Here is a 25,534-nt window from a genome sequence, read left to right on the forward strand (position 1 = left end):
GGAGGCTATGCAGCACTCAAGATTTCATTCTCTGGCCTTCTGGTTGTTAGTATAAATAGAAGCTTTTGAATCTATTTGGTGATCCCAATTTTGGGGCCTATATCAAAAACCTTCAGGAGACTAGTGGCCTCAGGTGGAAGAATTTGAAGACTGGAAGGTTTACAGTTAAGTTAGAGTTATCGTTAGCAGATCTTAGGGAAATCGGAATGCAGCCAGAATCACTTGATATTTATTAGAAATAAAGATTCATTAAATCATTTCTCCTTCAGAAAAATATCTTTAAAACTTGTATATTTCCAAATGTTCTTTTTTTAAAGAACATATAAAATTAAGATATTTGTGAAAATAAGCCGGTTTCAAGTAAACTTGTTTCTCTTCATTGTTCCCCCTGCAGAAGTGTTCTTCTCAACAAGCACAAATGTACTAGTCTTTAGAGCAAGACAAATTCTTCTGTGCTAAATCTTTTTAATCTTTTCTTTTCATCCTCTGCGAAAAGGTCTTCTTCATTGGTTGTAGGAGATGTAAAATCATAGTCTCTGGAATGCCCATTTACAAAAGTAAATAAGGGATATTTCTCTTTAGAAGAAATTTTCAGCATCTGTAACAGAAAGTACAGAAAAATCCCTTACTGGATGCAAGAGTGCACAGTAGGGCCACATGATGAAATCTAATGTTTTAGCCCTGAATCTCTCTTGTTAGTTTCTCTCATTTACATTTATCCAGTATGACTGTTTCACTGTTCTGGCTAAAAGACAAAAAGTTCATCAGCATTGTAGAGTTTACTTATAGCTAAATACTTGCTTCTCCATTAAGAGTAGACCATCAAAAATTAAGTACATTATCATTCCCATCCTACCTCCCTCAAAGTAAGTCTTCTAATCACCTTCTGATTTAAAGGTTTACTAAAGAACGAAGACTTATCTTCTTTTGGTAGTAATAGACAATAAAACAAAATGGTATCACTGACTATAGTAAAATATTGTGAAAGACTGGTACCATTACACAGAAGAAAAACCATTAAACTGAGTCAGAAGGTTCATTCTAATCTCAATTCTACAACTTACCTTGATGAGACCTTGGACAAAATTACTCTACCTATCATCTACAAAATGCAGCAAGAGATACCCAACTCCTTACCTCAGAGGATTGTTAAATTGACCAAAAACAATAATAAAAAGTTATTTTTAAAAATTTAGTCTTTTCAGAGTCATGTATTTGAAAAAATATTTCTGCAGTAATTTGGTAAACATGAAAAACAGTGTTCTTATACATAGTAATAATCCATACCTTACCTATTACCTTCTTAAAGCTACATAATTCAGAAGTGAAAAAAGTAGTACCTGGAATTTTGTGGGGAGACCAACAACCTTTATAACCTCTATCAATTTCAGATTCGTTAACAATCCAACAACCCATTCTAAACCACTTTAAATCTTTCTGTTAAATAAATTCTATTAAAAAATTAAAAGAATTTTCATTAAAAATGAATAAAATTTTTGAATGACATTTTGATAGAAACAAACTTGTCTATAGATAACAAGGACCTATAAGGATTCTGAAAAGTTTATGTGAATTACAGAGAATGCTGAAAAAATATCAACAGTATTTACACATCATTAATCATGATCAATTAATTATAATTTGTTTCTAAAGGATAATTTCAGGGGTAAAAACTAAATTCTCCCAAATGTCAATATTCAACTGAAGGATCATCAAATTCTTATATATTGCATTTATAGATTCTCTTAAAATGTGGCTAAAATAAATATGTAGCCCTAGCATACAGATACAGTGTTAAACTTAAAATATTTCAATGAGACAGTTAATATGAAATACATTTTTTAAATTGAATGGGAATGAACCATTTAAAAACAAGTACTTAGAAAAATTAGATGTAATGAAAATCATGACCTATAATTCATATTACTCTCCTAAAGTATACATTGCTCAAATTTATTTTATTTACACTCTATAAAATAAAAAAGGGAAGAAAGAAGGAAAAGTGCAGAAAATAAAAATAATGTGATCAAGCCTCTTTCACCTCCAGCCAATGGCTGGAATACAGTTGAAAATTGTTGTCATTTTATGTTCATTTAATGTCACTTGTTAAAGTCCAGTATCTAATGGGCATTGTATCATTTTCAAATCAGCACAACAAATCTAGTATTTTCATCTCTTCATCCTTTCTTTCAAGATCAATAAAGAAGTCATTTAGGTTTATTAGTGGGTCATCAACTAAGATTCAAATCTGTGACCCAGGACAAAATGTCAGAAAGGGGCCCTCTGTCCTTTAATTACAAAATGTACCTACTTTTTGCAAACTCACTCATAGTGTAAGGCCCCCTTATGTGTATTTATTGATTTAGGCTTTGAGAATTACAGTTTTTCTAACTTTTCTTGATTTATTTAAAATATTTTAAAGATTATCAAATGAAAAATATATTAAAGGTTTACGCAAATGAACTGAAACTTATGTCCACACAAAAACTTGTTTTATTCAAAATTGCCAAAACTTGGAAGCAACAAAGATGTCCTTCAGTAGGTGAGTGTATAAATAAATTGGTACATCCAGACAATGGAATATTACTCAGCACTAAAAAGAAATGAGCTATCAAGCCATAAAAAACATGGAGGAACCTTAAGTGCATATCACTAAGTGAAAGAAGACAATTTGAAAAGGCTACAAACTGTAAGATTCCAACAACATGATGTTCGGGAAAAGACAAAATTATGGAGATAGTAAAAAGACCAGTGGTTACCAGGGATTAATAGGAAGGGAGAGATAAATAGGTGGAATACAAAAAATTTTTAGGGCAGGAAAACTATTCTGTATGTTACCATAATGGTGGCTACATATCATTATACATCTTTCCAAAATCACAGAATATATAATACCAAGAGTGAACCGTAATGTAAACTATAGACTTTGGGTGATAATAATGATGTGTCCAATGTAGGTTCATCAGTCATAATACATACTGGGGGGATGTCTAGTGGGGGATGCTGATGGGGAAGGTAATATATGGAAACTTTCGGTATTTTTCACTCAATTTTGCTATGAAATTTTAACTGCTCTAAAAAATAAAGCCTATTATATATATATATTAAAGGACAAGTGAGTTGGGCAGTAAGGTAAGTAATAACCTATCAGTACATAAATATGATATGGCAGGGAAGAAATAATTTTAGAACAAAGAAATATGGAATGCCAAAGGAAACTTTAGAAATTATTGAGCTTACTCACATTTTATAAATGGGAGAATTGAGCCCCAAAGTATTTAAATTACTTTCCCAAGATGACTTAACAGCAGCAGCAACAATAAAAAGAGATAAACTAATAAGGAATTATTTGGGTTATTAGGCCTCAATCACTTATCAACATGCCTTTTAAACACTTTTCCTAGCTCATAAGTACCCTATCAAGAATGTTTTTTCAGACTTTTTTTTTTAAGAATAACCATTGATTTGAAAATTTGATTCTAAAAACTTTTGTCAAAAGTGAAAACTTTAGTTTTCCTTTCTTATATTACAAGTCAAAACTAAGCTTAAAGTCCCTCCATGATGGATAACATAAAATCTACATGAAAAAAAAAATTCTAAACTAGGTTATCTATATGACATAGGGTATTACCAATTGAAATACTATACAAAATAAGAGATAAAAGTAATTTAGTAACGGGATATTTATTATATAATGTTAAAGGAAAAAACAGGATATAAAGCTATATCTAAAATTTAATCTCAATTATGTTAAAATCATTTTAAATAAGTATTTTCAAAAGACTAGAAAGATATACAATAAAATATTAAGTTATCTATGAATGAAAGACTTAGTGGTGATTTTTTTGTTATACTTCTAATTTCCAAACTTTCTAACATGTATATCTTGATAGTTAGGAGAAAACAATTTTTTAAAAAAATTTAAGATAACTGTTTTACTATTTCATAGTTGCTTATCAAAAGGTGATTCAGTGGTTTGCTCAACAATAATTTTAGAATAGGCAAGTCCTCTGTTGTATTTTAATAACATAATCAAAGATACACTAAAGCAGCTTTATTATCTAAAAGGCAAATCATTTTTCAGGAAGCCAAATAATTTATCACATTTTTCCTATGTGCTACGTTGACAGGTTTTAAAATCTACAAAGGAAAAAGCTGGAGGACAGAAGTTAAACAATTTCTTCCTTCTTAATGCTCATAGGTGTAAGGAAGAACAGAAATAGAACCAGGTGATGACCTCTTCTCCCCAGGTCAAAACCTTTACCTCTAGCCTCCACCTCCACACATGTAAAATTATACCCAGTACAGAGCAGTCTAGATCTATGTGGTCTATCGTCAACATTATGTCCACAGTGGAGCTACTTTTTATGTAGTGATTAGGTTCTACAGTCAGCCCATAATGTGAAAATCAAATACAATCAAAATCAGTATAGTCAAAATTATCTTCAAAAGGCCTTTAAATTGTTTAAAGGGTGTTATGTATAGTCTTGTGTGTACAACCCTATTCCGTAACATGTATAAATGTACAACATACTACAGTCTATATTAGAGTATGTAATAAAGAGCACACATGGTTAAATACATTCCTGTTTTATTGCAAGAGCTCATGTAGTTGAACTGAAGTAAGTTAAAGGTACATGTGATACTCATTCCTGTCTTCTCTCTGCTCAATTACTGTAACCCAACTTTTACCCCTCGCTGTACTGAAAATACTTTCTTCTGGTCCTGAAATAAAAAAGGCTTTTATTAGTTCCTATTCTCTTGATATTTTTCCAGCAATCAATACTGCTAAGCATTACTTTCTTAAAATATTCACTTCCTTTGATTTCTGTAATTTTGCTTTCCTGTTTCTCCTCCTATTTTTGAACTATTTCTTCTCTATCTCCTTCATTGACTCCACTTATTCCTACATCCCAAAATGCAGGTATTAATCAATTTATTGATCCTTTATCTTCTTTATATATTCTATATTCTCAAAAATATTATCTGGGGCACCTGGATGGCTCAGTCGTTAAGCATCTGCCTTCGGCTCAGGTCAGGATCGCAGGATCCTGGGATCAAGCCCCACATTGGGCTCCCTGCTCAGCGGAGCCTGCCGCTCCCACTGCTTGTGTGCTCTCTCTCTCAAATAAATAAATAAAATCTTTTAGTATTATCTACTCTCAGTTTCAGCCATTCCTCTGTTAGGCTTTGTTATTATACATAATTTACAGTTGAGGGGTTAGGTGACTTGTGCAAGTTCACACAGCTAGTAACTCACAGAGCCAGGATTTAAACTTAAGCAGTCCGGTTCTGTTACACCACTAAACTATACCGCCTCCTACAGTAAGTAGAGGCATGCTGCAGTAACTACTCAAACTGATGATCATTTCTGCCTCCCAAAAGTAGCTCCCTTCCAGAATTCTCCAGGTTTCTATCATTGATAACATCATCTTTATTAATTAGGAATGATTTTTGTGCCAACTGACAAAAAGTAAGATAAAATACAACAACGGCTTTAGGTACCAGGAATTGTTATCACATAACAAAAAGCCCGACATTGCTGGCTTTGGTTAATTGATGTCAGACAGTTCCTACAATTCTCTTGGCCTTTCCCTCATGATCACAAAGTACTACTGAAACCCCTGGTGTTGAGTTCACATTCAAGGCAGGGGCAGATAGATATAAGGGGACTGACAGAACCACATCTAAATCTACCATTTTATCAGAAGAGCAAAATTTTTCCCAGATACTTCCAGCACACATCCACTTATATTTCACTGGCCAAATTGTGCGTAAATACAAGGGAGACCAAGAAAAATGAATATTTAGGTACACTGTCCCCCCAAACAAAAGCAGAATTCTCTTAGCAAAATAACAAAAAAGAGGTGGCTATTGAACAGGTAACTAATGGTGCTTGCACACGATTCAGAGAGAACCATGATAAAAATAAAACAGGGTAATGTGGTAAGGAAGGATGGGAAGGCTTCTGTAGGTTCTGTGGTCAGAAAAGGCCAAGCTGAGACCCAAATGACAATAAGCAATCACACATTAGAGTTCTAGGAGAAGGGCACTCCAGGTAGGAAAATCAGCTAGTACAAAGGCCTAGGATGCCAGTACACTTAGCATGTTCAAAGAACAGAAAAAAAGGCTAGTGTGGCTCAAGGGTAGAGGAAAAAAGGAAGAATGGTTGGTACACAAGAGCCAGATCATCCAGGCCCTTTTTAGCCACATTAAACATTCTACTTCATAACATTCAACCATAAACATTCCTTAACATTCTACTGTAATGTTTCTGCTCGTGATGGTCCTATCATCTAGCTGCCCTTCATACTTCCTTTCTGATCATACAAACTCAGTTAGTCCTCAAAGCTCCAGCCCACTGCCAAGTACCTCATTCTGAAGTGCTTATAACTTTCTCCAAAGTCATACAGGTTGTCTAATGTAGCATAAGGATTACAAACATGGACTATGGAACTTAGTCTCTGCTCAAAACCTGGCTAATACCTACAAACTATATGACCCTGGGCAAGTTACTTAACTAGATGGTCTCATTTTCCTTAGGCTGTAAAATGTCAGTATTGATAGCATCTATGCCACACAGTTGTGAGGATTAAATCAATTAATATATGTAAAGTACTCAGAAGATTTCCTGGCCTCTAATATGTTGGCTATTATTGCTGCCATTATTATCACAATGTCAGTATTTACTAAATATATTTTTACAGTCATTTAACTTTAATATCCATTTCATGTCTTCCCAACTAAACAATAAGTCCCTGAAGATTTTAAAAGAATCAGAGTTCTTATCATTAAATCCCAGAAGTAAAGAAGACCTATGAAAGAAAAATATCTCTCAGATTTCACTTGGAGAATATAGAACTAGGAGGGTAAATATAATCATGAACATAAACCTGACACACTAAGGTGTTTTACAAAAAGACATTTACCAAAATAGCAATGGGTATGAGAAATTGCGTACCATTGGAGAAAATGGGAATGTATGTTCTAGAAGAAGAAGCAAACTTATTCTCCTGCTTTGTGAGATGAAGGAGTAAAAGTTACATAGAGAATGATTCCAACTCAATATAAGAAATGCTTTTTTAACAATAAGGGTCTGTCCAAAAATTGAAAAGACTTCCAAGGAAAATACTTAGCTCATCACTACCTGAAATGAAGACTAGATAGGCAACTGTCTGGACCACGTGGATTGATGGATAAATAGGAGACTGTAGAGAATAGTGCTTATGAGCACATATTCTCAAAGTTAAACTGTCTGAGTTTTGAATCTCAGCACTATCATTTATTAGTTGTGACCTTTATGAAGGTTACTGAACCTCTGTAAGTACAAGATTCCTCATGTGTACAAGGGGATAGCAGTACCTACCTCAGAAGGTTTGTGTAAATTAAATGAAATAATGTATATCAAGTGTATAGCACAATATCAAACATATGGTAAGGACGCCACAAATGTTAGCTTTGGATTGGATAACCTCTAAGATCTTCTAGATACTAGGACTCAATGGCTGTAATATAAATTTTGTTCTGGGTGCCTGTGTGGCTCAGTTGGTTAAGCAACTGCCTTCAGCTCAGGTCATGATCCCGGGGTCCTGGGATTAAGTCCCACATTGGGCTCCCCCTGCTCTGTGGGGAGCCTGCTTCTCCCTCTGCCCCTGCCTGCCACTCCTCCTGCTTATGCTCTCTCTCTCTCTCTCTGTGTGTCAAACAAATAAATAAAATCTTTTTTTAAAAATATATATATAAATTTTGTTATATAGCTAGAGGACAGCTGGCTACTTGTAAATATTTTTTCCTGTGTGGACATCCATAATCAAACAATTTCCTAATACTCACATTTTTATTTGAGATTTTCTGGTCTCAAACATCAGTACTATTAGGTAGTTAAGTTTATCATTAAAAAATGGTATTTTATCTTATAATTATCTTTAAGCTGAGAACAAGTGGAAAAAAAGGAGGAATAGAGGATGTGAGATAAGATAACAATAACCTACATCAGGCCTTTTTACAAGACGGCAGAGCAGAGGAGATATAATCTAAGTTCAGGGATTGGGAAAGAGATGTGTTGGCAGGATACTTATGAAAAGTGAGCAAGTTCACCCTGCAGAACTTGGAGAGGAAGAGTATACAAAAGCACAAAAACAGAGGTGAGACACAAAACTAAAAACAAGGAAACTCACTGAAAGCCAAACATACAGACTCAATTCCCAGGTCCCTCCTCGCAACCAAAACCCTTCTTTGCTCCACACTAGACATCCTACAGACAGAAAAATAAGATGTATTCTTTGGAAAAACTGAATAAAGATACGGCCTTTAGTACACCAGGCACAGTGATGGCTACAAAAGCTAAAGATTTAAGTGAGACTCTAAAAATATTAAACTGGAGGGCCTTTCAGCATCCTTCACTTCTTGGTCCTAGAGCACCAGCAAGCAACATACATTTCACAGGGAGATGGCAGAACTCCTCTCTGAAAAATGGGACAACTCCCGAGAAAAGATTATCACTTACTAACACTTTTCACCAATGAAAAGGCATATTCATCACCTGATCATCCTAATATTGAAAATCACCAGCTAAAAAGCCATGCTCAAACACACAGAACTTCTACTCACCTCTTTAGTGCCTCATTCTTAAGTATAAACAGACACAGAAGATCACCAGTTATTTGAGGGAAAGCATCCAAAGGAGAACTGGAAGACTAAAGCAAAAACCAAAAAGGATCCAGAAGGAAACAGAAACAGCAAAAGAAGCAGAAGAAAATTTCAAAATTACTAGAATTAATTTCCTTGGGGAGAAGAAATAATACAGCCATTAAAAAAGAAGAGAGGTGGGGGGGAGCAAGATGGCGGAGGAGTAGGAGACCTAGATTTCGTCTGGTCTCAGGAATTCAGCTGAATAGGGATGAAACCATTCTGAACACCTACGAACTCAACAGGAGATCAAAGAGAAGAATAGCAACAACTCTCTGAACAGAGAAGCAACCACTTTCTGGAAGGTAAGACGTGCGGAGAAGTGAATCCCAGGCGATATTCGGGAGGATAGATGGCGGGGGAGGGGGCCTCTGACGACCGCTTCTGGCAAGTGATAGAGCCAGGGAGCACAAAATCGGAACTTTTAGAAGTCGGCTCCACTGAGGGAACGTCGCTCCAGTGGCTAAGCGGGGGGTGGAACCCTCGCGGGACAGTGTGGTCTCAGGACCCTCGGGGGTCACAGAAAAACCGGGGGTGCCTGAGTGCAGCAGAGCTCCCAGGTATCGGAGTGGGGAAGCCGGCTGCAGAGACAGAGCCGAGGCGCGGGCTCTCAGCTCGGGGTTGCCATAAACTGTGATCCACGGCCCAGTCGGGCCACTGCTCCTCCAGCAGGGACCCAACAAGCGGCAGAGCTGGGGAGACGCCCCTTCCTCCCCCGGGAGGAGCGGCGCGGGAGCGCACCACAGGGATCTGCTGGGTTTGGAGACTCTACATGGGGTTGGGAGCCAGAGATAGAAACAGTCGGTCACAGGCTGGGTGAGCACGGAGTGCGGCCGGAGACCGGGGAGACAGGAGTGACTGCTTTTCTCTGGGGGTGCACTGAGGAGCAGGGCCCTGAGTTCTCAGCTCCTCCGGGTGGAGATTGGGAGGCCACCATTTTCACTCTGATCCTCCAAAGCTGTACCGAGAGCTTGCAAGGAACAAAAGCTCCTGAGAGCAAACCCGAGCAGATTGTTTAGCCCGGACCGACAAGGACGGGGCAATTCCGCCTCCCGCAAAGACATTTGGGAACCATGGCAACAGGCCCCTCCCCCAGAAGATCAGCACGAACAGCCAGCAAGCCAAGTCCAAGTTTACCAATCAAGGAGAATGGGAGAACTCCAGCGCTAGGGGAATACTCCACATAGAATTCATGGCTTTTTTACCATGATTCATTAGTTTTTCAAAGTTAATTTTTTAACTGTTTTTTTTTTTATTTTTCTTTTTCCCTTTTTCAACCAACATCTTATCAATCCCTTTTTTAAAAAAACATTTTTTATTTTTCATTTTTAGAGTCATATTTTATCCCTTCATAGTTAGCCTTATTTTTGGCATATATATATGTTCTTCTCTCTTTAAAATTTTGAGATACAGTTTCTTCTAACAGATCAAAATATACCCTAAATCACTAGTGTATGGCTTTGTTCTAGTCTCATGCCTGATCACACTCTCTCCCTTTTTTTTTCTTTTTTTTAAATCTTCTTCTTTCTTTTTTCAAACAACTTCTTATCAATTCCTTTTATAAAACCTTTTATAATTTTCATCTTTGCAGTCATCTTCCATCCCTTCATTGTATCAACCCTTATTTTGTGCATATATAAGTCTTTCTTCCTTTAAAATTTTAGGAGGCACTTTCTTCTAACAGACCAAAATACACCCAAAATCTAGTGTGTGGCACTGATCTATGCACTAGCCTCATCATATCTGATCATATTCTGGTTTTTGTTTTGTTTTGTTCTGTTTTTGTTTGTTTTTATCTTTTTCTTCCCCCCCCCCTTTCTCTTTTCTTTCTTTCCCTTTCTTTTCCCCTGGTTTCAGGTCTTTTCTGATTTGTATAGAGTATATTTGCTGGGGACGTTGTTAACCTGTTAGCATTTTGTTCTCTCATTTATCTATTCTCCTCTGAACAAAATGACAAGATGAAAAAAATCACCTCAGCAAAAAGAACAAGAGGTAGTACCGTCTGCCAGGGACCTACTCAATACGGACATTAGTACGATGTCGGACCTAGAATTCAGAATCATGACTTTAAAGATACTAGCTGGGCTTGAAAAAAGCATGAAGTTATTAGAGAAACCCTTTCTGGAGAAATAAAAGAACTAAAATCTAACCAAGTCGAAATCAAAAAGGCTATTAATGAGGTGCAATCAAAAATGGGGGCACTAACTGCTAGGATAAATGAGGCAGAAGAGAGAATCAGCGATATCGAAGACCAAATGATGGAAAATAAAGAGGCTGAGAAAAAGAGATAAACAACTACAGGATCATGAGGGCAGAATTCGAGAGATAAGCGATACGATAAGACGAAACAACATTAGAATAATTGGGATCCCAGAAGAAGAAGAAAGAGAGAGGGGGGCAGAAGGTATATTGGAGAAAATTATAGCAGAGAACTTCCCTAATGTGGGGAAGGAAACAGGCATCAAAATCCAGGAGGCACAGAGAACCCCTCTCAAAATCTATAAAAATAGGTCAACACCCCAACATCTAATAGTAAAACTTACGAGTCTCAGAGACAAAGAGAAAATCCTGAAAGCAGCTCGGGAGAAGAGACAGGTAACCTACAATGGTAGAAACATTAGACTGGCCACAGACCTATCCACAGAGACCTTGCAGGCCAGAAAGGCCTGGCATGATATCTTCTGAGCACTAAACGAGAAAAATATGCAGCCAAGAATACTATATCCAGCTAGGCTGTCACTGAAAATAGAAGGAGAGATAAAAAGCTTCCAGGACAAACAAAAACTAAAGGAATTTGCAAACACGAAACCAGCCCTACAAGAAATATTGAAAGGGGTCCTCTAAGCAAAGAGAGAGCCTAAAAGCAGCATAGATCAGAAAGGAACACAGACAATATACAGTAACAGTCACCTTACAGGCAATACAATGGCACTAAATTCATACCTTTCAATAGTTACCCTGAATGTAAATGGGCTAAACGCCCAATCAAAAGACACAGGCTATCAGATGGGATTAAAAAACAAGACCCATCAATATGCTGTCTGCAAGAGACTCATTTTAGACCCAAAGACACCCCCAGATTGAAAGTGAGGGGGTGGAAAGCCATTTACCATGCTAATGGACACCAAAAGAAAGCTGGGGTGGCAATCCTTATATCAGACAAATTAGATTTTAAAACAAAGACTGTAATAAGAGATGAAGAAGAACACTATATCCTACTTAAAGGGTCTATCCAACAAGAAGATCTAACAATTGTAAATATCTATGCCCCTAACATAGGAGCAGCCAATTATATAAGGCAATTAATAACAAAAGCAAAGAAACACATTGACAACAATACAATAATAGCGGGGGACTTTAACACCCCCCTGACTGAAATGGACAGATCATCTAAGCAAAAGATCAACAAGGAAATAAAGACTTTAAATGAAACACTGGACCAAATGGACTTCACAGACATATTCAGAACATTCCATCCCAAAGCAACGGAATACACATTCTTCTCTAGTGTCCATGGAACATTCTCCAGAATTGATCACATCCTAGGTCACAAATCAGGTCTCAAGTGGTACCAAAAGATTGGGATTATTCCCTGCATATTTTCAGACCACAATGCTTTGAAACGAACTCATCACAAGAGGAAAGTCGGAAAGACCTCAAATACATGGAGGCTAAAGAGCATCCTAGTAAAGAATGAATGGGTCAACCAGGAAATTAAAGCAGAATTAAAAAAATTCATGGAAACCAATGAAAATGAAAACACAACTGTTCAAAATCTTTGGGATACAGCAAAGGCAGTCCTGAGAGGAAAGTATATAGCAATACAAGCCTTTCTCAAGAAACAAGAAAGGCCTCAAATACACAACCTAACCCTACACCTAAAGGAGCTAGAGAAAAAACAGCAAATAAAGCCTAAACCCAGCAGAAGAGAAATAATAAAGATCAGAGCAGAAATCAATGAAATAGAAACCAAAAGAACAGTAGAACAGATCAATGAAACTAGGAGCTGGTTCTTTGAAAGAATTCACAAGATTGATAAACCCCTAGCCAGACTTATCAAAAAGAAAAGAGAAATGACCCAAATCAACAAAATCATGAATGAAAGAAGAGAGATCACAACCAACACCAAAGAAATACAAACAATTATAAGAACATATTATGAGCAACTCTATGCCATTAAATTAGATAACCTGGAAGAAATGGATGCATTCCTAGAGATGTATCATCTACCAAAATTGAACCAGGAAGAAATAGAAAACGTGAACAGACCTATAACCACTAAGGAAATTGAAGCAGTCATCAAAAACTCCCAACAAACAAAAGCCCAGGGCCAGATGGCTTCCCAGGGGAATGCTACCAAACATTTAAAGAAGAATTAATTCCTATTCTCCTGAAGCTGTTCCAAAAAATAGAAATGGAAGGAAAACTTCCAAACTCATTTTATGAGGCCACCATTACCTTGATCCCAAAACCAAAGACCCCATCAAAAAGGAGAATTACAGACCAATATCCTTGATGAACATGGATGCAAAAATTCTCACCAAAATACTAGCCAATAGGATCCAACAGTACATTAAAAGGATTATTCACCATGACCAAGTGGGATTTATCCCTGGGCTGCAAGACTGGTTCAACATCCGCAAATCAACGTGATACAATACATTAACAAAAGAAAGAACAAGAATCATATGATCCTCTCAATAGATGCAGAAAAAGCATTTGACAAAGTACAGCATCCTCTCTTGATCAAAACTCTTCAGAGTATAGGGATAGAGGGTACATACCTCAATATCATAAAAGCCATCTATGAAAAACCTACAGCGAATATCATTCTCAATGGGGAAAAGCTGAGAGCTTTCCCCCTAAGGTCAGGAATGCGGCAGGGATGTCCCCTATCACCACTGCTATTCAACATAGTATTAGGGTCCTAGCTACAGCAATCAGACAACAAAAAGAAATCAAAGGCATCCAAATCGGCAAAGAGGAAGTCAAACTCTCACTCTTTGCAGATGATATGATACTGTATGTGGAAAACCCAAAAGACTCCACCCCAAAACTGCTAGAACTCATACAGGAATTCAGTCAAGTAGCAGGCTATAAAATCAGTGCACAGAAATCAGTGGCATTCCTATACACCAACAACAAGACAGAAGAGAGACAAATCAAGGAGTCGATCCCATTTACAATTGCACCCAAAACCATAAGATACCTAGGAATAAATCTAACCAAAGAGGCAAAGGATCTGTACTCAGAAAACTATAAAATACTCATGAAAGAAACTGAAGAAGACACAAAGAAATGGAAAAACGTTCCATGCACATGGATTGGAAGAACAAACATTGTGAAGATGTCAATGCTACCTAGAGCAATCTACACATTCAATGCAATCCCCATCAAAATACCATCCACCTTTTTCAAAGAAATGGAACAAATAATCCTAAAATTTGTATGGAACCAGAAGAGACCCCGAATAGCCAGAGGAATATTGAAAAAGAAAAGCAAAGCTGGCGGCATCACAATTCCGGACTTCCAGCTCTATTACAAAGCTGTCGTCATCAAGACAGTATGGTACTGGCACAAAAACAGACACATAGATCAATGGAACAGAATCGAGAGCCCAGAAATGGACCCTCAACTCTATGGTCAACTCATCTTTGACAAAGCAGGAAAGAATGTCCAATGGAAAAAAGACAGTCTCTTCAACAAATGGTGTTGGGAAAATTGGACAGCCACGTGCAGAAGAATGAAACTGGACCATTTCCTTACACCACACACAAAAATAGGCTCCAAATGGTTGAAAGACCTAAACGTGAGACAGGAGTCCATCAAAATCCTAAAGGAGAACACAGGTAGCAACCTCTTCGACCTCAGCCGCAGCAACTTCTTCCTAGAAACATCGCCAAAGGCAAGGGAAGCAAGGGCAAAAATGAACTATTGGGATTTCATCAAGATAAAAAGCTTTTCACAGCAAAGAAACAGTCCACAAAACCAAAGGACAACCGACAGAATGGGAGAAAATATTTGCAAATGACATATCAGATAAAGGGCTAGTATCCAAAATCTATAAAGAACTTATCAAACTCAACACCCAAAGAACAAATAATCCAATCAAGAAATGGGCAGAAGACATGAACAGACATTTTTCCAAAGAAGACATCCAAATGGCCAACAGACACATGAAAAAGTGCTCAACATCGCTCGGCATCAGGGAAATCCAAATCAAAACCTCAATGAGATACCACCTCACACCCGTCCGAATGGCTAAAATGAACAAGTCAGGAAACGACAGATGTTGGCGGGGATGCAGAGAAAGGGGAACCCTCCTACACTGTTGGTGGGAATGCAAGCTGGTGCAACCCCTCTGGAAAACAGTATGGAGGTTCCTCAAACAGTTGAAAATAGAGCTACCCTACGATCCAGCAATTGCACTACTGGGTATTTACCACAAAGATACAAATGTAAGGATCCGAAGGGGTACGTGCACCCCAATGTTTATAGCAGCAATGTCCACAATAGCTAAACTGTGGAAAGAGCCAAGATGTCCATCGACAGATGAATGGATAAAGAAGATGTGGTATATACACACAATGGAATATTACACAGCCATCAAAAGGAATGAGATCTTGCCATTTGCAACAACGTGGATGGAACTGGAGGGTGTTATGCTGAGTGAAATAAGTCAATCAGAGAAAGACATGTATCATATGACCTCACTGATATGAGGAATTCTTAATCTCAGGAAACAAACTGAGTGTTGCTGGAGTGCTGGGGGGTGGGAGGGATGGGGTGCCTGCGCGATAGACATTGGGGAGGGTATGTGCTATGGTGAGTGCTGTGAATTGTGCAAGACTGTTGAATCACAGATCTGTACTTCTGAAACAAATAATGCAATATATGTTAAGAAAAAAAAAAAAGAAGAAGAAGATAGCAGGAGGGGAAGAATGAAGGGGAGTAAGTCGGAGGGGGAGATGAACCATGACAGACTATGGACTCTGAAAAACAAACTGAGGGTTCTAGAGGGGAGGGGGTTGGGGGGATGGGTTAGCCTGGTGATGGGTATTAAAGAGGGCACATTCTGCGTGGGGCACTGGGTGTTATGCACAAACAATGAATCATGGAACACTACATCAAAAACTAATGATGTAATGGATGGTGATTAACATAACAATAAAAAATTTTTTAAAAAAAGAATACAACAGAAGAAATAGGTGAAAACATAACTAAATTTGCTATAATTCCGTTACTGAGCTCCTTGCTAATTTATAAGAAACTTATTTAAAAATCTCTTTAATTCATTCCTTCATTCAACAAATATTTATGGATTCCTCCAATGTGACAGGCAGTTCTAGGCACTGGGGAAACAATAATATACAAAACCAACAAATACCCCTTATTGAAATTACATTCCAGTAGAGTAGAAAAGTGGTAAATAAATTAAATATACATAATGTGTTTATATGAATGTGTATGTGTGTGTGTGTGTACTTAAACGAATATGCTAAGGAGAAAACTAAAACAAGGAAAGAAGGAAATAACAAATACATAAAGGGTGGCCAGGAAAAGACTAAGAAAGTGACAGGTGAGTAAAGACCTGATAAAAGTGAAGGAGAGAATCATGAGAATATCTGCAGGAAGAGAATTGCAGGCACAGGAAAACAAGCAGAATCCTTGAAAGAGAAGGGCACCTAGCATTTTCAAGGAGGCTAAGTTGGCTGGACTTGAGAGAGGAAGGGGAAAGGTCAGGTGGGAGGTGGATAGAGGGAAATTCCACTTACAGAAAGCCTTATAGGTAACTGGGAGAGTAGTGGGCTTTTACTGAGTTAAAAAATTACTGTAGAGTTTTGAATGAAAAAGTAACATGATGTTGGTTAACATTTTAACAAAATCACTCAGGCTGCTATACTTAGAAGATATCCTATAGATAGAGCAAGGGAGATCAGTTAAGAAGCTATTGCAATAATCCCAAGGAAGATAAGATGGTGTACCAGGGTAATAATGGTAATGGTGAGAATTCGCCAAATTCTAAATATATTCTAAAGGAGAGATGATAGACTTTGCTGATGAATTTTGGGCATGGGTTGTGAGATAGAGCAAGGGTTCCAGGATGATTCCCAGACTTTTATCTGGACCTTAAGGAAAATGCAACAGATAAATCTTATAAAATTTGTACTCCCCAAATTAAATTATATGTTTCCTATTTTTCTTGTCCATAACACTATATTTTTACGGAATTTTAAAATTTTGTTACCCACTTGTGGATTTAATGTTCATCTTGTCCACTTAGGCAAATGTTCATGAAGCTAGGAGTCATAACTTTCTTGTTCACCAGTGCATACCCAGCTCCAGACAGTCATTCAACATAGTGAGTACTTACTATGGGCCAGGCACTGTTCTAGATGCTTTGGGATACATCAGGGACCTAAAACAGGCAAAACATTCCTGCCCTCATAAAGTTTATATTCCACTGGGGAAGACAGATAATAATAAATGTAATAGATAAGTAAATTATATAGTGTATTAGAAAGTAGTAAGAGCTAATAAAAAAATAAAATGACAAGGTAAGAGGGAATGGTGGGGAACACTGCATCTTTAAATAAGGTGCTCAGATTATGCCTCACTGAGGAGACATCTGAGCCAAGACTTAAAGGAAGCAAGGGAATCCGTCCCACAGATACCTGAGGAAAAAAGCATTCCAGTCCATCACAATTAGGTTAGACATCTGCAAGGAGGCCAACATACTAAAGCAGAGGGAAAGAGGGTAGAGTAAGAGATGAGGGGTTGAGGTAAGGGAATGGGGCATGGAGACACACATCATCTGGGGCCTTGGAGGATATGGTAAGAGCTTTTTTATTTGTAAATGAACTGAAAAGTCAATGCAGGTTTCAGAGAAAAGGAAGATCAGTGAAGCTGCTAAATCAAGAATAGGTTTGGGGGAAGGGGGTTTAGAACCAAATTAGGCCATTGTAGACCATAATAGGGTCAGCAGAGGTATGAAAAGTGGTCTGATTCTATATATATACTGAACATCTAATTGGTTATAGGATATGAGAGAGAGAAAGGAGGTAAGGATGACTCCAAGCTTTCGGCCTTAGCAGATAAATCTGCCCTTAAATGAGATGAGTAAAATTATGAGCAGAAACAGGCTTGAAAAGGAAGATCAGAATTTGTTTTGGACATGTGCATCAGACATACAAAGGACGCTGAATGGCATCTGGAGATACATAATCTATAATTGGAAAAAGAGGTTTGAGTTAAAGACATGATCTTGGTTTTAGTTGACTTATAATTGATATTTAAAGCTATAGGACTAGATGAAATCACCAAGATAAAAAAGATGTGAGAACTGAAGACTAAGCCATGGGGTGCTCCAACATTAAGAGACTGGGGAGAAGAGCAGACAAAGGAGAATTGAGAAGGAAAAACTAGTGAAGAATGGGAAAAACCAAGAGTTTTTGTTTGTAGAAGCCAAATGAAGAAGATGTATGAAGAGGTGTAGTGGGTGTTCAGCTATGGCAAACATTAATGTTAGGGTAGGTGGGATGAAGACTAAGATATGATCAATGGACTGAGCAATGTGGGGGGCATTAGTGACCCTGAGAGGAGCTTTGGCAGAATGGTAGGGGTGAGAGCTTTGGCAGAATGGTAGGGGTGAGAGCTTTGGCAGAATGGTAGGGGTGAGAGCTTTGGCAGAATGGTAGGGGTGAGAGCTTTGGCAGAATGGTAGGGGTGACCAATGTTTTTAGCAGCAATGTCCACAGTAGCCAAACTGTGGAAAGAGCCAAGATGTCCATCGACAGATGAATGGATAAAGAAGATGTGGTATATATACACAATGGAATATTACACAGCCATCAAAAGGAATGAGATCTTGCCATTTGCAACGACGTGGATGGAACTGGAGGGTGTTGTGCTAAGTGAAATAAGTCAATCAGAGAAAGACATGTATCATATGACCTCACTGATATGAGGAATTCTTAATCTCAGGAATAAACTGAGGGTTGCTGGAGTGGTCGGGGGTGGGAGGGATGGGGTGGCTGGGTGATAGACATTGGGGAGGGTATGTGCTACGGTGAGCGCTGTGAATTGTGTAAGACTGTTGAATCACAGATCTGTACTTCTGAAACAAATAACGCAACATATTTTAAGAAAAAAGAAAAAGAAGAAGATAGCAGGAGAGGAAGAATGAAGGGGAGTAAGTCAGAGGGGGAGAGGAACCAGGAGAGATGATGGACTCTGAAAAACAAACTGAGGTTTCTAGAGGGGAGGAGGGTTGGGGGATGGGTTAGCCTGGTGATGGGTATTAAAAAGGGCACATTCTGCATGGAGCACTGGGTGTTATGAACAAACAATGAATCATGGAACACTACACCAAAACAAATGATGTAATATATGGTGATTAACATAACAATAAAAAATTAAAAAAAAAGAATGGTAGGGGTGAGAGCTTTGGCAGAATGGTAGGGGTGAGAGCTTTGGCAGAATGGTAGGGGTGAGAGCTTTGGCAGAATGGTAGGGGTGAGAGCTTTGGCAGAATGGTAGGGGTGAGAGCACTCAAATCTGTTGATTACCTGAACTGCCATATTAATGAACTATTAATCTTTTTTTCCTAGACATTCAGATGTAAAGCAGACTTGTTTTGGGGCTCTCCCGTTCGCTTGCCCTCAAGTCCCAGAAACTGCTTTGTCTTTCTACTTTCACTAACTCTCAAAACAGTTCCTTCCTCTCCCATCCCACAGCTCTGTCCTCATCCAAGTCTTTGAAGAAGGCATTACAAATCAATGAAGAAAGGTAGGCTTTCTAATAAATAACGCTAGAACAACCAGTTATCCGTGTTTCCCCCCAAAAAGATGCAGATCTTAAGACATATACAAGTTCTAAATGTGAAACATAAAACTTTTGGAAGAAATGTAGGAAATTTGTGACTTTGGTTATTACAGATTTCTTTGATAAAAAATTCAAAGCCCATAAGGAAAAAGATTTACTAATTTGACTAAAATTAAAGACACCATTAACAAGTGAAAATAGTAGCCTGGGAAAATATATTTACAACACATAGAGCCAACAAGTGGTGGTATCCAGAATTATAAATTTGATTTGATTTCCTTCAACTCAACCTTACAGAGAATTAGAGAAAGGAAATAAATTCACAAACGGGGAACCAAAGAACCGATAAACTTTGATAAGATGCTCAATTTCACTATTAGAGAAATATATATTAAAACTACAAAGAGATACTATGTAGTTATATTTATTTATATCCATGATATTTATATCCATGAGATTAGTTAAAAGTATAAAAGTCTTACAATATCAAGTGTTACTAAGGATGTGAATCATTGGAAATTTTCATATACTGCTTGGTATGATCACTTTGGAGAGCATTTGACAATATCTAGCAAATCTAAAAATATGCATACCCTGTGACCCAGCAATTCCACTCTAGTGTGTATCTAGGGTATCTACTGTAATAATCCCAGTTAATGTAGTACACGTAAATGAAGAGATATAAACAAGAATATTCTTAAATATCCCCTTATAATATCTTAAATATTCTTAAATATAAACAAGAATATTCTTAAAAACATTATTTGTAATTGAAAAATGAAACAAGCTAGATGACCATCAACAAAAGACAGTTTAAATAAAAAGTGGTATATTGCAAAATGTACTACTATTCAGTTATGAATAAGCTAGACCAATACATATAGATCTAATTTCTAAGTCACTCTTAAATGAAAAAGCAAATTGCAGGATATATACATTTTCATATAAACATACCATTTATGATAAATTTAATAACATGCAAAGTAAGTAATATGTTGTTTATGGATATAATATAAAATATAATATTTTATTATTATATATACTAATAATAACATATACTAACTTAGGACAATAGTTACCACTGGGAAGGAAGGAAAAGAATAAGACTGGGAAAGGTTAAGAGGCTTCAATTATATATGTATTTTTTTTCCTTATGCTCAATGGTAGCACATGGGTATTTATTATGTTATTCTCTATATTTCTGTATGCTTGAAATTAAAAAATAATTTAATAAAATCAACATATTGCTAAATTACAGACCTCTTCAGCCTGGCATTCAAGACTCTTCACAAAATTATCCAACTTCCTTTTCTAGCCTCATCCTCTGCTGTTTTCTACAGCAGGGTTTCCCAAGCTGTGGACACATACATGCTTCCTTCATTATTTTTTTATGTACGCCATCTCTATTACGGTTATTTTTCTTTCCATAGTTTTTAACTTAAATAGCCTGTACAAATCACTAACAGGAAATCACATGTTTAATATGCCAGTTATATTTTTCTAATATGAATATAAATAAATACATATAGATTAAAATATGTATGCTGGTGCTACCTAAAGACATCAAGTATCACACTTTGGGTTGCAATCTTACACCAGTGGTTCTCAAATTTGTTGTACAAGACTACTTGGGAGGCTTGTTAGAACTGGAGACTCCCAAGTCATAGAGGATCCTAATTTAGGCAGTCAGAAGACAGAAATGCTACTCTACATGTACCCTTGACACCTAACAAATTGGACTATCTGCCATTCTCTAGACAAGCTCTACGTTTTCCTTTTCCAATACCTTTCCTCTTGTTACTTCCTCTGCTTGAAGTAACCTTCCTTCTCCTTAAGCCTATACTTTAAGTACCAAATTAAATATCACCATCACAATAAAGAACTTTGACTTGGATGTGACATTGTTCTCATTTCAGCATCCTTCCTTCTGCTGTCAATTTTTTTCTATTTCTGTATGGGTGCTTATCATATTCAATGTAATGTATATGTACTTGTCTTATTCCCTCTCCTGGCCTATAAATGCTACTTGAGGGCAGAAGCCTTATACCTGTTCAAAAGTAGGGATTATGGCTTGGTCATTTTATACTTTCAACATGGTAGTTACTCAGATACTTGCTGAGCTGAGCTCTGCTAAACACTAAATTAATTTCACAATTTTATTAATATTTTAAAAATCATGTAGTATAAGGCATTAGAATACTCATCCATACAGGATTACAAATTAAACATGAGAATCTAGGCTACCTAGCTTTATTTTCAAAATGAGACAACTGAAATTATATCCTGCATTGAAACAAATAATTTAAATTGTTTTAATTTTGAAAGAGAAAAAGTAAGTTTAACATAAAAATGCCAAGTTCAGTTTTTAAGATGAAAAGGAAAACTATTTAACTTAACAACCTTCCAAGCAAAAGTAAATGATCAAGTTATTAATCAACAAAGAGTTTTTGATACTGCTATGAAAAGCTATTAACTTAAGAACAACACTATTATTAAATAAAGTTAATTGACTCTGGCAAAATTCTCAGTACTTCCAAATGATATTTCAATATGGTTTCCCTTTGTTTAACTATTGCATATTACTCTGATGCATCATGAGCAATAATTTCTAAATATTCTTCCCATGTAAAAACCATAATATATATAAATATATACACTTAAAAATATATAGGCAATATATTATATATATATACATATATATATAACCCACAAAAACTGTAAGTTTTAATCAGAAAATATCAACATGCAACTCATTTGTTCATCTTGTTTCTTCAATTTGGTAATAATTTGATTTGTTTCTATTCCAGGAATAGACTACTTTACTGTTTTAAACACACTTATTTTCACCTAGAGAGAAAATAAACTAGTAGAAACAGAAACAGGGCTTCAGATGGGAAATGGCCATCAACATCACTCTACATTATAATATCAGCTGGATTTGTGTGTTTTAGCACATATTTGACATGATACTGAATTGCCAAAGAAAAATTAAACAAATGTATATACTAACTTCAAGTAATTAAAAGAGGGGGGAAATGGAGAAGACACATTTTGTTTCGTTCACTTGGTCCTCTGGGTTAAAAAGGAGAATGAAAAGATGACAACTACGAGAAATGTAGAATAAGGAAAGGTTCTCACATATCTCATTTTCTCCTCTCATTCATTTTTCTGTCATCTTCCTGTTAAATTTCCTCTTTTGCAGGGCAGGTCAAGTAAACTAAACTTAGCTTGTATGAAACTTTTTATTTAACTTTTCCATTCTATTCTTACATTGTAAAAATCAAATTTCAACCCATCAGGTCCATTTTCCAGAAGAAAACTAACTGGAAATTAAAGCAGTAATGAGTATTATTACAGCTGAGCTCAAGTTAAAAATTCCAAAAAATGAATCTAGTATTGGTTTTACTTAGCATAAAATGATAGCCTATAATTATTGATATTAATAAAGACAGCCATCCAGTTATGCTTACTTCCTAAATAAGTAATCTTTTTTATTTTCCAAAGTATTAAATATAGACAGACCTTAAGGTTCTTAAATGTTTTAGCAGTACTCAAGGACCAAAAAAATGCAGAAGTTTAAAGGTAATGAGAGGGAGTTAAATAAACCTATTTCAAAGATCCTATAAGTAGAATAGATCAGATTAGACAAGCTTATTGGAAGGTAACAACACAGCTCATTTTATAAAGCAGTTTTGAGAAATCCAAAAATACCATTTCTCTTAAAAAAAAATCAAAGAAGCACTTGGACTAACAAGAAATAATGCACAATTTGGCTTGATCAAATACTTCATTAATTTTTTTCTACTCCCTAAGGTATTGCCCTTTTAAAATCCTCTTCAAATAAAATATAACCTAATTGCTTGCACACGGCTAGTTTGCAAAGGGATTTTTATTTCAACAGTGCCACCTAGTGGAGCAATTGATACTTTCAACTGGTCACTAGTTGGTTTCATTAGTCTCAAAGGCTAGGAGTCCCCAGATAGTTTTATTTTTCTGGTTCACAATATTCCTAATAATATTAACATTCAAGGGGAAAATTTACAAAAGAATAATTTACAGATTTTTGTCCTCTGATAGGTTATCTCTAATAAAAATTAGGTTTTTTACAAATATTATTATATTTTAAATAAAAGTACCTTAGTGATTTCTTCAGAAGCTCGTTTGAAGTCCTGAACATTTCGACAGTAAAATCCTATTGTACAGCTAGGATCCATTTTTCGAAATGACATCTTTTTGGGAGAAGGACAGTGGAATGTCTGCAATTTTAAAAGTTCTTTAGGATTAATTTGGTTTTATTTGATGGACTTCAATATATACAAGATATTACTTAATTTAAAATTTGCCATCTAGCTTTTCTCATAAATATGCTTTCAAACAGTGTTTTAGTCTGTCCTATGTAAATGGTCCTTTCCACTCTCCAAAGCTGTAAAACATGACAGCCAACATTGTTTACATTCGATTCAAATCTCCACCTTCTGTGGCATTAGTGCCATTCTGTAAAAGAAAACACGTGTGTCAAAGTGGTATGCATTTCTAACACTTGCAGAAGGGAGGGAAAATGTGCCACTGGAAAAGACATACATAAGCTAGTACAAGGTTTAGAATCAAGTTAGTTATTTCTATGAAAATTCAATTAAACCTGGGGTTTTGGGGGGGTTTGAGATTTTTTTTAAAAGATTTTATTTATTTATTTATTTGAGAGAGAGAGAAAGAGAGCAAACATAAGCAGGGTTGGGGGGAGGGCAGAGGGAGAAGCAGATTCCCCGCTGAGCAGGGAGCTCGATCCCAGGATCCTGAGATCATGACCTGAGCCGAAGGCAGACATTTAACCGACTGAGCCACCCAGGCGCCCCTTTTTTGAAAATTTTTTTTTAATGTTTAAAACCCTTTAATAAGGATACCAAGACTTTGTAAACAAATATACAGATTTATGTAAATGTTCCATTATGATATGAAAAGAGGTCAACTTCAGAGTTTTAGCAGTTGACACAATCAGTACATAATTGCATAGTCTCCCAACACACTCTTCTATGCTTTACTTTAAATTCTTGTTTATTCCCATATGGGACACAGTTGAAAATTGTTCTGTTATGGTCCTTGCTCTCCTCCTTACCATTCCTGCCCCTTCAGTTCACTTTTCTCATGTGGTCACAGTGCCACAGACATAAATTGGCTGGGGAAGCTGCACTAGCCTCTCTGCTCTTGCTAATGGGATATAGATAACTGGTAGAGTCTGGGATCTTTAGAAAATACAAAAGAAAAGGGAAGAATATAAAGCTAATCACTCCAGTCTTTTTTCCTTCACCACCACATTCTGGTGCTTTGCCTAAAAGATTTTTTTTAACTGCTTGAATGCTCAGATATCTTGTCCTTAAAAATCACTGAGGCTACCAAAGTCTGTTTTTCTGTGTATAAAAAAATGTTTACATGTAAAAAAGGAGGGCCATAAAAAATAAACATATTCATATTTGTTTATGTTTGTATAAATGAACTGTAAGGATATACCAAAATTAACAAGTTTAGGGGACAGAGAGAAAACTGGGCAGATGGTAGACAGGTGTGAGAAATTCTTTGTTGTATATTCTGTATTTTTTAATTAAAGAATAAGCTCAATTAAGAAATGATCTAGGGGGCACCTGGGTGGCTCAGTTGGTTAAGCATCCGACTCTTGATTTTGGCTCAGGTAATGATCCCAGGGTTGTGAGATGGAGCCCCCATCTGAGTTCACGCTGGGGATGGAGCCTGCTTAAGATTCTCCCTCCCTATCCCTCTCCCGCTGCCCCTCCTCCACTTGCTTGTGCACATGTGTTCTTTCTCTCAAAAAAAAAAAGAAAAGAAAAGAAATGATCTAGGCTGAATTTGAACCCATAAAATTAAAATTTCCCTACGTTTAATACCTAAAACGAAGGGATTTTAACTTGAAACTATCTATTAAAATACATAGGCTTTCATATTTATGTTCATGGTAAATCAGTCAAAAATCACTCTTTTCTCTCCCCCGATATCCATCCTGGTGATCCAA

General features: G+C 36.6%; 1 protein-coding gene across 3 annotated transcripts in view; it reads right to left on the minus strand.

Annotated features, from left to right (window-relative positions):
- Positions 1-213: 213 nt before the first annotated feature.
- Positions 214-25,534, minus strand: part of ATG4C (autophagy related 4C cysteine peptidase) — a 95,485-nt gene continuing 70,164 nt past the window's right edge. For all 3 annotated transcript variants that reach the window (XM_028106947.2, XM_028106948.2, XM_088022397.1), the window contains exons 10-11: positions 23,649-23,768; positions 214-598 (exon numbers count right to left, since the gene is read on the minus strand). In XM_028106947.2, the coding sequence (XP_027962748.1) occupies positions 431-598; positions 23,649-23,768 (288 nt within the window). In that variant the 3' untranslated portion in view covers positions 214-430. The remainder of the gene's footprint in view (positions 599-23,648; positions 23,769-25,534) is intronic.

Source organism: Eumetopias jubatus, unplaced genomic scaffold, assembly GCF_037043125.1.
Source record: "Eumetopias jubatus isolate StellerSeaLion01/CBP00866 unplaced genomic scaffold, mEumJub1_p1.0 scaffold_4, whole genome shotgun sequence".
NCBI classification, from domain to species: Eukaryota; Metazoa; Chordata; class Mammalia; order Carnivora; family Otariidae; genus Eumetopias; species Eumetopias jubatus.